Below are 17,737 nucleotides of genomic sequence, written 5' to 3'. Positions count from 1 at the left end.
CCTGGAGTAATTGAAAAAATAACTACAACTAATGTCTAGACCCCACATGCCAAGATGTTGAGTTAATTTTTCTGATGTCAGCTCTGGTCATCAGTATTTTATAAGAACTCTCCAGGTGATGCTATTTTGAGGACAGCGAAGAACTGCAGGTCTAAAATTTGAAAACTGATGTTCACACCAGTTCCACTAATTCCTGCTGCTTACATCTGGTGTACTTCACTCATCTATGTTATTCTCACAACCTTTAAATGTAATTGAGTCTACAGCCTATGAACACTGAGCACTCTCTGCACTAGAAAGTATAGCTTCTTGGAAGCAGAAACTCCAAAGACTAAAATCTAGACAGAGGTCAGGTTAGAAAGAGAGCGTTCACCTTGGTGCAGGTGGAGGCAGATTTTTGAAGGGACCCAGATTGGGACCTGCAACAAGGTAGTATGAGACTTACTGAAGGGAAAGGAAGTATCAGGGACAAAAAAAAGGACAATAAAAGTAGAAGGAGAGTCAAACAAACAAACAACAAAAAACAATTTATGATTTTTGAGCAGGTCTCACTCTTGATAAGAAAAGTAGACCAGAATTTTGCTTTGGGAATCTTAGCAAAACACACAGAACTTTTCAGCGTTGCCTCCAATGCGAACATCTTGTTTGTTTGTTTGTTTGTTTGTTTGTTTATCTCTCTGGTAAGCTTGATGAAGTCCCAGTTCTTTTGTCCCTTTAGATGTTTCTACCACCTCATTACAAGACTGGTTTGCTCAAGGCACACACAGGCTCACCGGTCAGTACAGAGGCAGGAATAAGGCAACTGAATCCCTCCTAATCTAAGAGCTCAAAGTGGTACTTTTAAGGATCAAGTGAACATTACTCATAAGGGTATAGCTTCCAAGATTCTTTTCTGGTCCTTCCTTTTTTTTTTAGTGATACACAATTAAGATATAACCCAGTTTTAAGTGTACAGTATAATTATGTCTATATTGCAAAATGATTTTTTGGTAGTTTTAAGAAAATATATCAAGAAATAAAGACATTCTCCTTAAAATTAACCCTATGGTCTCATAACTTAATTGGACACAAACATTTGAAAACCTGAACCATAACCTTAATTCGAAACAAACTCTTTAGCCTGGGAATCCGGGGTCTCTCACATTTAAGTCCCAAATTATCCTATCAGGCATATATCCCACCACTTTCTGCACTCTATTCTCTAGTCATTTTATTCTGATGGTTTCTTGTCTCTGCACATTTGCTCACACTGTCAGAGACCTATCTATATTCTAGCAAAATGTTCCTTCCTAGAGAAAACCTTCTTGACTTCCTCATTTGCAAGTTTGTTGCAGAGATTTTCATTTTTACTTCTCATTAATATTATGTTCTAAATTGGTACATGTTCAAATATACAAAGATTTGAAGGCTAAATTGTTGAGAAATTCATATTTCTAAATTCTCTTTCTCAGCCAAGAGAAGGAAAAGAGACTGACTCCGTTAACTTATGTGTCTCCTCTACCTTATCTTCTTTGCAGTAGCCTGATCTTTTTTCCAATCACGAGTAGCTTCAGCAGATACTTTTCATTTTGTCAAATCGATTAAAGCCTAACTTCGAATCTACTCAACACAGTTGTCGTTGGCTCTTTCTCATATCCAGACATTATAGGTCTGTAATTGTGCCAAAGTTCCATAATTAAAATTTCACTATATTATTATGAGAAATATAAAAAAGGCACAATTATATATGTTCCATTATCATCTGAAGGTTAAGAATCTCTCTTCCTTCAATGTAATGTCTCTATTATGCTGGGTTTATGTTTTGCAGGGAGAATACTATTGAATCACATCCTTTGGGGTTTTGTTTTTGTTTTAAATATTTTAACAGCTTTCTGTCACATGGTTGTGGGGATGAGCACATTGTTGGGCGTGTGGCTACCCTCTTACCTCCCAGACAACTCAACTTCATAGTACTCCTAAGAGTCTGGTTACATTTTCTAACAAAATACCTACTTCACTGACATCCAAAGAACACTTGATTTTTCAAATTTTAAAGTACAATGTTTAGATAGTAGATATCACATATGGAAAGTTTCATGGTGGCATGAACTATGCTTAAAATGCTTATGTTCTTGGGGCGCCTGGGGGGCACAGCGGTTAAGCGTCTGCCTTCGGCTCAGGGCGTGATCCTGGTGTTATGGGATCGAGCCCCACATCAGGCTCCTCTGCTATGAGCCTGCTTCTTCCTCTCCCACTCCCCCTGCTTGTGTTCCCTCTCTTGCTGGCGGTCTCTATCTCTGTCGAATAAATAAATAAAATCTTTAAAAAAAAATGCTTATGTTCTTATTCTCATGTTGAATGCTACGAAAACCATTTTAACTTATTCTTACGTTTTGAGAATTGCACTCAGTGGTGTTCGGATTTTCTTCCTTTGTTTTCTCAACTTGAGAGCTCTCATTCCTTCCGGGAACGGTTTGCTGAGGCTAGAGAAAGAGAGAGCAAGAAATAGGTTCAACCAATGGATCCATGCGACTATTGTGAAATACGATACAATGGCAACGTCACACTCAAGGAAAATGAATACAATGGAAATTTGTACTTATCAGAGACCTTAAAAATTGTACATAAAAATTCTTAACTTTGAAAATAAATAAAATAAGTTCTGTGCAATTTTGTATTAGTGAGGTCCAATGGCATTATTTTCCCACTGGAAATATTTATTGCTTGCATAATAAGCTTTTATTTTAAGGTTACTATCCCCACAAAGAGCAGGAATCCTGTCTTTTCTCTTTTACTCCAAGTACATCTGAGAAATCTAAGTGTACACTTCATATTCTCAATCAGAAGGAGAATGCTTCATAACAGCTCACTGTAATTTACATAGAGGATTACACCTACTTCAATGCTTTACGAACTAATCAAGCACTGCTGCATATCTCTGGAAACCTTAAATACTATTCTAAAATTCATCTCTTTAGGATCACTAACATTTTTTTTTTAAGATTTTATTTATTTGAGAGAGAGAGAGAAAGAGAGAGTATGAGCAGGGTGGGTGGTGCAGAGGGACAAGCAGACTCCCTGCTGAGCAAGGAGTCCTATGCTGGGCTCTATCCCAGGACCCTGAGATCATGACCTGAGCTGAAGTCAGATACTTGACTGAGTCACCGAGGCACCCCTAGAATTTTTTTTTTTTAAAGGCAGTTTCTCAGATTCTGGCAGGGAAGGGTATGCATAATTAATATATATAAATATCCCCATAGGCTGGTCTAAGGTTATCCACTGAAATGTATGTTTCTTGGGCAAAGCTGATTTGAATATGCTGTTAGGCTCATCGATCCGTGAGGGTACTATTGTAGGATAGACAAAAACTAAACTCAGTGAATGCTAACATGTTTGATCTGAAACTGTGATCTGAATGGATCACACAGGAGGAAGAAAAGGGGACTCTAACCACTGGGGACACAGGAAGGTAAAGACAAAGATATGGTCTGATCAAAGTACCCAAACCCACTCAGATTTTGTCTGTGCTACTTACACACAACACTGACCTGGTTTTCCATAGGCAGTTACATTCCTGCACAGGGGAACATTCTTACAAAATAATACTTTGATAAAAATAAAAACCAAAGATACTTCATAAAACTAGTAGAATATTAAATGTAAAAAAATCAATAAAACTAGTAGCATATTAGAGAAATAATAGAGAATAAAGCACTTTAGTTGACTAAAATAGTTCTTATATTAAGTTACTCAAACACTGGGCTTTACATATAATAATGGATAAACAAATAAACAAATAACTAAATAAAATTCTTTTTCCTTTATACTTAAAGGAGTTCAGCTTCATTGTATGAGTTCCAGAAGGCACTTCGTGTTTTCCCCTCTCTTAGTCCCTCTTTCTCTTCTGTTCTTCCTTGCTTAAGACCCTTATCTTCTGATCTCCCCTCTATATCCTCTGTTAAGAATAAGAAATTTAAACAGGAAAACAAAATGTCTTTGAATAAGCCAGTACTCTGTATTAGATGTTGTCGGTAGATAATAAAGATGAGAAAGGTGTTGTTTTTGTCTTCATAGAATTTATACAGTCTGATTTTTATTCACATAAATAGCCCTAAGATAAAGCAGATTAATGAAAGAGGGCACAAACAAAATCATATATATTTGGAGAGAATGGAAGTTAAATCCACTTGGGATAATAATAAAAGGCATGATGGAAAGGGCAAGCTTTAAAAGAGGCCTCTGAGTGATTAAGGAAAGAATGAGGGAGAGCATTCTAGGTGAAGGGAACAGTATAAGCAAAGATACAAGGAAGAAGATTCAGCTGTTTTTCTGTTGGTTTACAGGGTAGCAGTAGAGTGAGCATGAGAAAAATGCTACAAAGTAGGAAGGCAATTCCAAAATTGAGCAGCAAAGTATGTATTTAAATTTGGTAGCCAAATGAGAGTCCACTGGATAGTTCAATGCAGGCATTGGACATGGCTAGAGCCTCTGCTAGGTGCTAGGGTGACAGAGCAGCAGTATAAAGGCAAAAACGGAACAGAAGAAAATTAGGGCATGCAAATCAAAAAAGAAACAATAAACATCGATCAAGTAGACGGTAAAAGGCTGAACTAAAGAATTAATTCTGGCAATTGAAAACAGATTGCTCTTTGTTGAGAGCAAAGATTAGAACCTACAAAATTGAAAAATTCTATAGAAATAGAGAAACCTGGAGGAAAGGTAAGCTTGTAGCCAAGAGGGTTATTTGTATATTTCTAATAGAGAGTATAAAGCACTTGCTACTCTTAAATAGGCACAATTTAATAGCAGTGTTAAATACAGTAACATGAATCAAAACAGCCATTTAATCTAGCTGAACTCTACCGGACTTCCTATGAAATTAGAGATAGTTTGAAGAAAGAGGTTAAAAAGTGGGGGGGGGGGGATACATAAATGCTAATAGTGAAGGAGAGTCTCCCCTGGCAATCACAGCAAGAACCACAACTGTAAAAAGATAGAGTTAATCCCATTAACAGGCAAGGTGTAATTTTAGTGTATTTTGTTTCTGTTGAACAATTAAATCATTGAATAAATAGTCTCAACATACCTTTGAAAATTAATTTACTGTATGATAGCGTTAAAGGGAATTAAAATATAAAATTCATTCATCATTCTAGCAATAATTATTTTTACTTCTCAATGTTGTCTTTCAGTCTTTGTTCGTATCCTCATGCATATTTACAGAGTCACAATTATAGAGCTCATGACATACTTAATTCTGTTTTTACACACATATATGTTTTATCTACCTAAAGATAAATGTAAGGATATAAGTATCCTTTACATGTCTAAATAATATTTCATAGAACAAACTTGCAAAAATGTATATTTCAGTTAGACACTTTGGTGGTTCTGAATTTCAGGTTATAATATTGTGAAGAATATCAGTCTTCTTGGTACCAGCTTGCAAGATAGCTCATATCCCACTAGTCATTGATTTAAATGTCTGACTCTCTAAGCTGGGAACCCATGAAGGAAAGATATCATGCCTTATTCATTATTGTATCCTTTGAAGCTAGTACATACTTTTGCATTCAGTAAGTTTTGTTTTTCCTTTCATCATTTATTTAAGATATATTTCTTAGGACTACAGGGAAATAAGAATTAAGGACCAAACTAAATCAAGAGGAATGGATATATTTATGGTTAGAGAAATCTTTCCAAAATATGACAACCTGAATTACTTCTAGCAGCATGAGTCAACATTAATTGTGCATCCACTCTGTGAAAGTAGTGTGTTTGGAACTGAGATCAAACCCTAAAAACATAGTTCTTGATCTCAAAGAGCTACCATTTGCTCCTCATTAATTGTCATCGTATCTTCTACCTTCCTAATAGCTCCTGATTTCATTCTGGAGGGTTACCTCTTTCATGGTATGGTGTTTCCAAAGTACTGTTTTATATATCAAATTCCATGACCCATCCAAGATATCAGCTCATGACCCAAGTTAGGTCACGATACCTCCATTCTTAGAATATTGATTACATTAACAGGAGGCCATAAATGGTTAGGCACATTAATTCCAGTAGGGTGTCTCGTCCAAGTTGTTTCTACAATAAGACCCCTCCTTATGGTTCATACGTCCAGTCTTCTGAAGCAGCTTTTGTTTCTTCCCATTCCCAGATGTGTTACTTCTATCTTTTTCTTGGTACTATGAGCTCCTGATGTTTTATCAATGAAGCCCCTTCATTTAATCTGGTAAGGCTCAGTGTTGGTGGCATGTAATCACAGAAACCTGGATGATACAGGGAGTCAAATCAATAAAATAAAACTGATAGCATAACATAAGGGCTCAGGTAGAGGTTTACCATGGAAACTAATAGGAGAGAAACCTAACCCAGCAAGAGAAGCTCAAAAGAATAATAACAGGCTCACCAATGATGGAAATTACATTTTAGGGTAGATATTCAATATCTTCCTAAAAATATAAATATGTAGCTTATTAATAAATTTTATGTTTGATTTTTTTTTTCATGCAAGTACTGTACATTTGTGAAAATGCTCCCAGATTTTGGTGGTAAGGCTGAGACAAGGAATATGTCCAAAACAAAAGGTTTTATCTATCTATCATCTATCTATCTATCTATCTATCTATCTATCTATCTATCTATCTATCTATCATCTATCTATTATCTACCTACCTATCTATCAATCATCTATTTACCTACCTATCTACCTACCTTTCTATCTGATTTTGTGGGCTTTTGCTACTTTGGACAGATGATAAAAAGAGCTTCATTAAATATTAAGTTCACAAAAAGCAGAGAGAAAAGAATGACAGTGTAACTTTTCTCGTCCATAAGTTTGCCAAGGCTACCCTTGTGCTCACATATTAATAAATTGGGGTACCTGGTTTGCCAGTCTCTATATCGATACTGAAGTTATCTCCATTTTGCTTCAGGAAAAAAATTTACATATATTACTTTCAACAACTGGAGGAAATGATACATTGCTTCACCAGTGTGAGCAACAAAGTATAAAAAGTATCACTTCAAATACAAAAATCTAGTATTTAATTGAAGAACTGCTTACATTTAAATATAATACATGTAATCCTTAAAAAGGCTTTTGCCATTAGTGAGATGCTCCTTGTGGAAAGAAGCTTTGTTGAATATGATGAATTAATACAGAATGGGAACTGACTTCAGAGAAAGATAATGTATTTTTAGAGTTAAAGAAATGAGGATTCAGATTCTGGATTAGCCATAAATTGGGGACTTGGAAAATTTATATCATTTTGGTGGGTCTCTGTTTTCTGCCGCTTTGCTAAATTAGGTCAAGAACATCTAAACAGGGTGGCCTGGGTGGCTCAGTTGGTTCGGCTCAGGTCACGATCCCAGGGTCCTGGGATCAAGCCCTGCATTGGGTTCCCTGCTCAGAGGGGAGCCTGCTTCTCCCTCTCCCTCTGCCTGCCACTTCCCCGCTTGTGCTCTCTCTCTGTCAAATGAAATAAAATCTTAAAAAAAAAAAAGAAAGAGAAATTAAGAAATTAATCCCAATTACAATGGCATTAAAAAGTACAAAATGCTTAGAAATAAACAAGGAGATAAAAGACCTGTACACTGAAAACTAGAAGACATTAATAAAAAAAATTGCAGAAGACACAAATAAATGAATAAATATTCCATACTCATGAACTGCAAGACTCAATATTGTTAAAATGTCCATTTGACCCAAAGAAATCTATAGATTCAATGTAATCTTTATCAAAATTCTAATGGCATTTTTCACAGAAATAGACTACGAAATCCTAAAATTCACGTGGAACCACAAAAGACCCCATAGAGCCAACACAATCTTGACAAAGAACAAACCTGAAGGCAACAGGCTCCCTGATTTCAAACTATTAAATTAACTATAGTAATCTAAAAAGTATGGTATTGGTACAAAAACAGACAAATGGATCAATGGAACAGAGAGCTCAGAATATACTTGCACATATAGTTCAATTAATTTATGATACAGATGCTAAGAATATACAATGGGGAAAGGACAGTCTCTTCAATAAATGGTGGTGGGGAAACTGGACAGCCACATGCAAAAGAATAAAACTGGACTGCTATCTTACACCATACACAAAAATTAACTCAAAATGGCTTAAAATCTGGAATATAAGAATTGAGACTATAAAATTCCTTGAAGAAACTGTAGGTGGTAAGCTCCTTGACATTGGTCTTGGAGATGATATGACATCAAAAGCAAAAGCAACAAAAGCAAAAATAAATGAGATTACGTCAAACTAAAAAACCTCTTCACAGCAAAGGGAACCATTACCAAAATGAAAAGACCATGTACTGAATGGGAAAAAATACATTAAAATCATATATAGATAGCCAACAGATACTTGAAAAGATGCTCAACATCACTAATTATCACCAAAATGCAAACCAAAACCACAATGAGGTATCACATCACACTTGTTAGAATGGCTATTATAAAAAAGATAAGAAATAACAGGTGTTGGTGAGAACGTGGAGAAAAGGGCACACCCCCCCCTGCACTGTTGGTAGGAATGTAAATTGGTGTAGTCATTATGGAAAGCAGTATGAAGTTTTCTCAAAAAACTAAAAATAGAACTACCATATGTTCCAGCAATTCCACATCTGGGTATTTCTCTGAAGAAAACAAAAACACTAACTTGAAAAGATATATGCATCCCCATGTTCACTGCAGCATTATTTACAATAGCCAAGACATAGAAACAAATTAAGCGTCCAACTATGGATGAATGGATAAAGATGCAAATATAATATTATCAGATACATACAATATTATTCAGCCATAAATGGGATGAAATTTTGACATTTTCAAAAACGTGGTTGGACCTTGAGATTTTTGTTGTTAAGTAAAGTAAGTCACAGAAAAAGACAAACACTATGTTCTCACTAAAAGCAAAAGACAAAAAATAAAACCAAGAAATAATCTCATAGATACAGGGAACAGACTGGCGATTGCTGGAGGTAGGGACTAGGTAGTGGGCAAAATGGGTGAAGGGGTATACATTTAAAGGTATACATCTTCAGTTATAAAACAAACAAGTTATGAGGATTTCATGTACAGCATGGTGACTACAGTTAGTAATACTGCATTGCATAATTTGAAAGTTGCTAAGAGAACAGATCTTCAAAGATCTCATCACAAAAAGAAAATTTGTAACTATGTATGGTGATGGATATTAACTAGAAATTATTGCAGTGATCCTTTTGCAATATATACAAGTATCAAATCATTATGTTGTATACCTGAAACTAATATGATGTTATGCGTCAATGATATCTCAATAAAAAAATTGAAAAGCCAAAAAGGAAATGGGTACAAAGCAGCAATGTAGATGGTGACATATCATTGAAATTATATTTATTTTCCATCATAAACTTCCATGTTTTTAAGTTTTTGAATTACAGGTCGAAAATAAACTGTTTTCTTCAGATAAAAACAAAAACAATAACAATAACAGAGCGTCTACTTAGCAGGCTATCTGGTGTACAATGGAGGCTCCACAGAAATATATGTTATGTCCTATGGCGAAAGAGTAAATATTATCTTATATGGTAAAGGATGTGATGAAATTACGGACCTTGGGAAGAGGAAATTACTCGGTGTCTTAGTCCAATTAGGCCGCCATAACAAAATATCATAGACTGGGTGGCTTAAAGAACAGAATATTTTCACATAATTCCTGAGGCTGAAAATTCCCAGATCAGATTTAGCAGGGTTCGGTGTTTGGTGAAGGTTCTCTTCTTTACTTGGAGACTGCTGCCTTTTAAGTGTGTTCTCACATGGCAGAGAGAGAGAGCAAGCTGTGGAGTCTCTTCTTATAATCTTACCAGATCAAGGCTCCAACCTTAGGACCTTAAATCCTGAATTACTTCCTTAAAGGCACCTTCTTCAAATACAGTTAAAGCTTCAACATGTGAGTTTTAGGGGGACACAGTTCAGCCATACCACCCAGAATTATATGGATGGGCCCTAAATACCTCGCGAGTGTCTAAGACAGAGGGAGATTTCACATATACACACAGAAGAGAACGTAATGTGAAGGTGAGGATAGAGACAAGAAGGATACAGCCACAAGCCTAGGAATGTTCACACAACCACCAGACATTGAAAGAGGCATGCATGGAACGTATTTTCCCCTAAAACTCCCAGAGAGAGTATGGTACTGTGAGATTTCAGACTTCAAGTCTCTCAACATGTGAGAAAATAAATCTCTGTTATTTTAAGCCATCACGTATTTGTGATTTGTTACAGTAACCACAGGGAAATAAACAACTATCTCTTGCAGTAATTTAGAAATGTGTTAGATACTCATTTTCCTAGCACTTGAATATGTTCCATAATTCTTTCCAAGGCAAAATAATTTTAAATTTCCTCAGTAGTATATCTAAGGTTCTCTTTTCTTTCTTTCTTTTTTTTTTTTTTAAGATTTTATTTATTTATTTGAGAGAGAGTGAGTGAGAGGGACAGCACAAGCAGGGGAAGCAGCAGAGAGAGAGGGAGAAGCCGACTTCCCACTGAGCAAGCAGTAAAATGTGGGGCTGGATCCCAGGATCCTGGGATCATGACCTGAGCTGAAGGCAGATGCTTAACCAACTGAGCCTCCCAAGTGCCCCTCTCTTGTCTTTTCTGATGAAAAATCCCAAAGCCTGAACCTTTCAAATAGTACTGAGAATCTGTCTTTAACATAAAAACTATTAAAGAAACTGCTTTGTAAATGGATGAAATGAACATCCTTAGCAGTGTACTTGTCAAAGAAAGAATTCCAGAATCAACGGCATATCTTAGTCATTTCCATGTTCTGTTGGAAAAAGCATAGGCATGTATATTACATATGTGGCTTTTCTTTAATTTAAATTGATTTTTTATATACTCTGTGTATTTTTAATATATCACATGAGGAAATTGGAATAGGTGATGTGTGAAGTTCTTTCCTTAGCAGCAGAAAGATCCAGAAGAATAATCAGGGAATGTGAAAGTGAATGGCATGGAAAAATAGCTTTGATTCTGGGCTCACAAACAGTATTCTCACAGCAATGATAAGTGCAAATACACACACACACACACACAATATATATATATATATATATATATATATATATATATATATATATATATATATACATATATATATATATATATGCAAACATATATAAACATATATCACAACATATTTCTTTCAACTGGTAAACACTTTAAATATAATATTTAATTGCCTTAAAACAGAATGAGATAGATTTAATTTCTAACCAAGACTGAACAACAATGATTACATTTACTCTCCTACCTGAACAAATGAAAAAAAATTGGAAAAAAGAGGAAACAATGGTATTAAGAAAACTGACAACAGATAACGAGGAGACAGTGGTGCCTTAAAGAGAGGACACAGATGAGACACATAGAGTTGTATCATTGGCAACTAGACACCAGGAGAAGGATATTGAGGAACTGAAACAATGAGAAATGTTGGGCACCAAAGACCACTATTGGTAGGAATGAATTCTGCCAAAGCCTACACATGTACTGGCTTCTCCAGAGACCAAACCATGGTCTATATCTTCCTTGTAATGAGGACCATGAACATGAATGAAATGATTGGAATTGTTTTGTTGACTTAATTTAGTTCCTAGGGTCTTGACAGAAAAATGAAATCATGAACTTTTTTTTATTTTTGAGAGAGAGAGAGAGAGAGAGCATGCATGCATGGACATGAGTGGGGGTGGAGGGAGCAGAAGGAGAAGGAGAAAGAGAATCTTAAGCAGGCTCCATGTTCAACTTGGAGCCCCATGTGGGGCTCCATCTCACAATGCTGGGATCATGACCTGAGAGGAAATCAAGAGTGGGAAGCTTAACGAACTGAGGCACCCAGGTGCCCCCAAATCATGAATTTTTTAAAGGTAAAGACAATGCCTCTTTCAACTCTACAACTATTCACAACTAGCATCAAAATTGACAAAAGGAAGATGTTTATGTTATTTAAAAGAACAGAAACATCACAGAACTCTTGATGCTGTATCTCACCTGAACTCTGTGAGGCAGGTATTATTAGCTCTATCTCTGAGGTAAAAAACCTGAGACTTTGAGATGTTCACTGAGTCACCAAAATCAAAATGCTTTTGGATGATACAGCTAATGATTAACCCAAGCTGTAATATTCTGATTTCTTTGTATTTCCAACTCCATCTTAATACCTCCCTATTAGAGACAGTGATGATAGAATTCATCACCACTTACTATATGTCCTCTCTTCACCCTCAAAGTATCTAATGACTGTCCCCAAGCATCTAGTTTCTGTAGTTGTGCTACTGGTAAAAAGAAAGGGGGTCTCTACAGAGTACTCTTTCTGTAGAATCCAGTTGCTACAATATACTTTAATTTCATTTAAGTTTGCTTTGTGACCAAGTAATTTCTTCAGGAAAAAAATTTTTAAAAAAATTAAGACAAAAATTACACTCTATTTGAAGAATATAAATATCCATATGTATTTGTTAAATTAAATTTACCAAATACATTGCTTTTCTACATACTCATTAAGTTTGGTCCAGTAAAAATGTCTGATAATTTTATAGATTGTTGACAAATGGAAGTCGTCAGGAAAGGTGGTATGAATGCCATCCACTCATAATTTTCCCAGAATCATCCCTTTTTAAACTTTAGCTCACATATATATAAAATGAGGCAAAGAGAGTGACCAGAAAGACTGTATGCGGTGATAGTTAAAAACAATTTTTGGGGGACTCAGAATGTTAGAAAAAGAAAAAAAAAGTTGAAAGGACAAAGCTTCTCCTTGCTCTACCTCCCTTTCTATTCTTAGGGTAAAATAATATGCTACAATACAAATAAAATATATCATTAGCTAACATACAATTTTCAAAGCTCAGTTAATGCCCTTCTGGTCCTGTGCTCCTAATTCTACTAAAGTCCTTCTGTTACACTTCAGCAGAAAATACACATCCTTGTCTTTTGTTACCTCTTATTATTTCCCATTTTTTACGGTATTTCCTGAACAACAGCTTTAACTTGAAAGCCCAAAGCTTTCTGACATTCTGTTTTTCTCCAGTTCTTCAGTCTCAGATTGTTTACCAAAGTTAGAGGATTGCTAAGAGGAAACACAGACCCTCTTGTGGGAGTCTGTATAATAGAGTTATCTCTAAATAAGAGTCAACAAATCATTCCCTAAAAACAAACAGAGCTGACTGGCTTCTTAACAAAAACAAATCCTGGAGCGCGCCCAAGTCTCCTGTTGGTCTAACGTGAGCAGAAGTTGTCTGTGATAAATTCTATAAATACATACTATTCCAATTATTAAAAATTATTTTGTTTGACAGGACCCTTTGCAGCAACCTTGGGGTGTTTCATATCTTCTGAACAAGTCACACACTATCTTCTCTGTGCTTTTGTTCAATTTGCTCCTTCTGTCCCAATTTGCTTTCTCCTCTGACTCTGTAATCTGAGTCCTACCAGTGCGAGTGGCCCCATCTGTCACTTCTTCCTTTACAAATACCTCCTGAAGACAGAGGTAGGTATGGTAACATCTATGTGATTCTAAGGGAGTGAAAAAAGATACAACAACTAATAACATTTCCAGGAGAGGAAATATTAGAATAAAGTTATATGCCAATTTTATGATATATCTTCATGTCAACGTGGTAAATTATGAAGAAGAAAAAAGGTGTATTGGAATCCCCATTTTTGCAGAGAAGAAAATTAAAACTCAGACAGTAGCTAAATCATTTGTCCCAAGTCATAATGTTACTAAGTTTGGTGCAATACTAGTTTATTAGTTTCCTACTGCTTCTGTGACAAATTACAACACACTGAGTGGAATAAAGCAAGGCTAGTATCTTAAAATTCTATTGGCCAGATGTTTGACATGGTCTCAATGAATTAAAATCAAGGTTTCCTGCAAGCCCCCAGCATGCTTGGGTCTGGGGTGCCCCCGTGCATTCCTGCAGTGCTTGAAAGAACATTTTGAAATGGTTTGAGGCCTTGCCCTATTCCATCCAGAGCAAGGTTATGATTGTTTTCTTCCATATCTGGTGTGCTGGGTGTTGTCAAGATCTGTACTCTCTCATGTGGTAACCACTTGCCACATATGGTTAGATTAAGTTAAATAAATTTTTAAAAAATAAAATAAATAAAATTAAGGTTTCAACAGGACTGTGTTAATTTCTGGAGGTTCTACAGAAGGATACAGTCTTCTTTTTCCAGCTGCTAGAGCCCACTCATGTCCTTCAGCCTTAGTTCCCATCCTCTGTCTTCAAACTCAGCAAATCTATATCTCTCTGTGTCTTCCTTGGTCACAACTCCCTCCTTTTGCTCTTCTTGCCCACTTTTAAGGTCTTGTTTTACTTTGGGCCCATATAGATAATCTAGGTTAATCTCCCCACTTTAAAATCAGCTAATTCGCAACTTCATTTCTGTATGCATCCTTAGTTCTCATTTGCCCTGTAACCTAACAAAATCCACAATCTATTTCTAAATAAAAAAATATATATTTATAAATGACTCATACACCTAAGACGAAATCATAATGTACCTTTAAAAAATTCTTAAGTTGGATTTCTAATAAAAATGCTCTATTTTAAGTGTTTGGAGTAGAGCAAAGGCAACCCTTTGTAGGAAAATGTATAATTCTAAAGCATAAAAAGAGAAAAAAGGATGAAACACTTAAAAAGTCTGCAAATTACCCAAATAAAGGAGGAAAATGCCAATAAGAAAGAGAGGAGGAACAACTGTGGAAGTAAAAAACAAAACTAGAAAAGAAAGCTTAAGCAGAAAGAAAGAATTCTTTAAGAAATATTAATAGACAACTTTGAAGAAATATCGGTAGGCATAAATAAACTATTTGGAATGAGAAATTTGGTATAATTATATTACAGCAAAATTTTAAAAGATCTAGCAACAATACCAAAAACACCATTTTATTATTTTATATTATATTTTTTTCTTTTTCTTTCTTTCTTTCTTTCTTTCTTTCTTTCTTTCTTTCTTTCTTTCTTTCTTTCTTTCTTTCTTTCTTCCTTTTTTTTTTTTTTTAAGAGAGAGAGTGTGTGTGGTGGGGACAGAGAGAGAGAAAATCCTAACCAGGCCCCATGTACAGCATGGAGCTTCATCTCACAACCCCAAGACCATGATCCATTGGAGCCAAAACCAAGAGCGGGATGTTTAACCAACAGAGTCACCCAGGCACCCCTAAAGCCAATCCATTTTAAAGCACATATGAAACTGGCAAATTTTTAGAAAAATACAACTTTGAATCCATTTTAAATCACATATGAAACTGGCAAATTTCTAGAAAAATACAACTTTGCAAAACTTACTGAAATAAAAATGAGGAAACTGGATATCATCTAGCAAGTTACTGGATAAACGTGCATTATTTAGCAATTACTGAGAAAATCAATGATCTGATTTAATTTGCCTATCTAAATCACACGAAAACAATTGTATGTGGACTCAATAATGTAGAGAAAACAATCTGTAAAATATTTGGAAGAAATATAGAAGAGCAGTTTTATGACTTCAGGACAGGAAACTTTTTTAAATAAAAAAGGCAATAAGCACTAATCATAGCATAAATTGATAGGTGGATTTGACTACATGGAAATTTAGTCCTTTTTATTAAAAGGCACATCATAAAAAATACATGAGAAACAAATAATCAAATAAAAAAATGAGCAGAAGATATCAACAGACACTTTTCCAATGAAGACATACAAATGGCTAACAGACACATGAAAAAATGTTCAACATCATTAGCCATCAGGGAAATTCAAATTAAAACCACACCGAGATACCCCCTTACGCCAGTTAGAATGGCAAAAATAGACAAGGCAAGAAACAACAATTGTTGGAGAGGATGTGGAGAAAGGGGATTCCTCCTGCATTGTTGGTGGGAATGCAAGTTGGTACAGCCACTCTGGAAAACAGTGTGGAGGTCCCTTAAAAAGTTAAAAATTGATCTACCCTATGATCCAGCAATTGCACTACTGGGTATTTACCCCAAAGATACAGATGTAGTGAAGAGAAGGGCCATATGCACCCCAATGTTCATAGCAGCATTGTCCACAACAGCCAAATTGTGGAAGGAGCCGAGATGCCCTTCAACAGATGACTGGATTAAGAAGATGTGGTCCATATATACAATGGAATATTACTCAGCCAACAGAAAGAACGATTACCCAACACTTGCAGCAACATGGACGGGACTGGAGGAGATAATGCTAAGTGAAATAACTCAAGCAGAGAAAGACAATTACTATATGGTTTCACTCATTTGTGGAACATAAGAAATAGCAGGGAGATTGGTAGGAGAAGGAAGTGAAGAATGAAGGGGGAGTAAACAGAAGTAGGAATGAACCACGAGAGACTATGGACTCTGGGAAACAAACTGAGGGTGTCAGAGAGGAGGGGGGTGGGGGGATGGGCTAGCCTGGTGATGGGTATTAAGGAGGGCACATACTGCATGGAGCACTGGGTGTTATATGCAAAAATGAATCATGGAACACTACATCAAAAACTAATGATGTACTATATGGAGACTAACATAACATAATGAAATTTAAAAAAAAGACAATAAAAAAATGAAAAAAACCACACCACACACAGGAACTAAAAATAGTTATTTGTAAGTCAAAGGACTGATATCTAGAATATATAAAGGATCCTTATAAATAAATAATTGACAAAATTTAAGAAAAGAAGGGGAAAGATATAGTCATGCCTCATAATGAGAAAAACAAATTTTGTGTTCCATTAGGAAAAGATATCTCTACCTCATCAGCAATCAAGAAAATGCAAAATGAGACTTGAGTGAACTACCATTTTACACTAAAGCAGCAAAATTTTTGCTTTAAAATACACAGCTAATGTCAGTAATACTGATAATGCTCCAATTCTCTTTTTATGTTGGTTGGTGGACTTATGTGTGTTTGTTTTACTATTTTGTACATAATTTAGGTAAAAACATAAAATAATTAAATGTTATGTCAGTTACAAAATAGACCTATTGACATGGAAATGGTTCATGCTTTGTTAAAATGGTACACAAAAGAGCATGCACAGTATCTTCCTGTTAGTGAAAATGTATAAAAGTACGTATAATATGTGCAAAACAAAGTTTATGAGAGAAAATATGTGAGGTATTTTTTTTTCCTAGTTGGGGGTATTATGGGATTGTTTTATGTTTTATTTATTTATTTACTTATTTTGCTGTTTTGTTTTTTCCTTGAAATAGCACAGACTGTTTCTAAAATAAGAAAAAAATGATAAAATTATAAAATATTGTAAGAGCAAGATTAATTCTAGTCAAAAAATTTTTCAGAAATATGATGGAGAAATTGAGGCTAAAAATTAGACTCAACACTGTCACAGGATTGGAGTTTGACATGAGGGAAAGAGAAACTGGAGAAGAGGATTTATATTTCAGCAAAGATAAAATGAAAAGAGTTCTAAAACAGAATGTGGTCTGTGGGAATTTAAAAAAGTACATGAATATGCTCCACGGAGAAAGTTTCAATATGGAAAAGTGTAACCTCCAGATTTAGGAGTTTAGACTATATCCACTAGGTAATGAAGAACTTGGATGGTATCTAAATAATTTTTAATGTCTCAGCAAATTTTAGACCTGATTACTCATAGAACTGGTGCTTGTAACATCAGTCCTTGCCACACAATTCAGTTACCATATTATATATATATTAAAAGAAAAACAGCTAT

General features: G+C 35.3%; 1 protein-coding gene and 1 non-coding gene across 2 annotated transcripts in view; one reads left to right on the top strand and one right to left on the bottom strand.

Annotated features, from left to right (window-relative positions):
• Window positions 1-17,737, bottom strand: part of LUZP2 (leucine zipper protein 2) — a 459,433-nt gene that overhangs the window by 22,612 nt on the left and 419,084 nt on the right. Inside the window, exon 10 of the mRNA XM_048217639.2 lies at window positions 2,370-2,462. Within this exon, the coding sequence (XP_048073596.2) occupies window positions 2,370-2,462 (93 nt within the window). The remainder of the gene's footprint in view (window positions 1-2,369; window positions 2,463-17,737) is intronic.
• LOC113265143 (small nucleolar RNA SNORA9) lies at window positions 13,920-14,052 on the top strand. The gene has a single exon (XR_003319934.1). It is a non-coding gene; the product is annotated as a small nucleolar RNA SNORA9 (small nucleolar RNA).

This window comes from Ursus arctos, unplaced genomic scaffold (assembly GCF_023065955.2).
Source record: "Ursus arctos isolate Adak ecotype North America unplaced genomic scaffold, UrsArc2.0 scaffold_23, whole genome shotgun sequence".
NCBI lineage: Eukaryota > Metazoa > Chordata > Mammalia > Carnivora > Ursidae > Ursus > Ursus arctos.
Note: the sequence above shows the minus strand (reverse complement) of the source record. Positions and strands in the feature narration are given on the sequence as shown.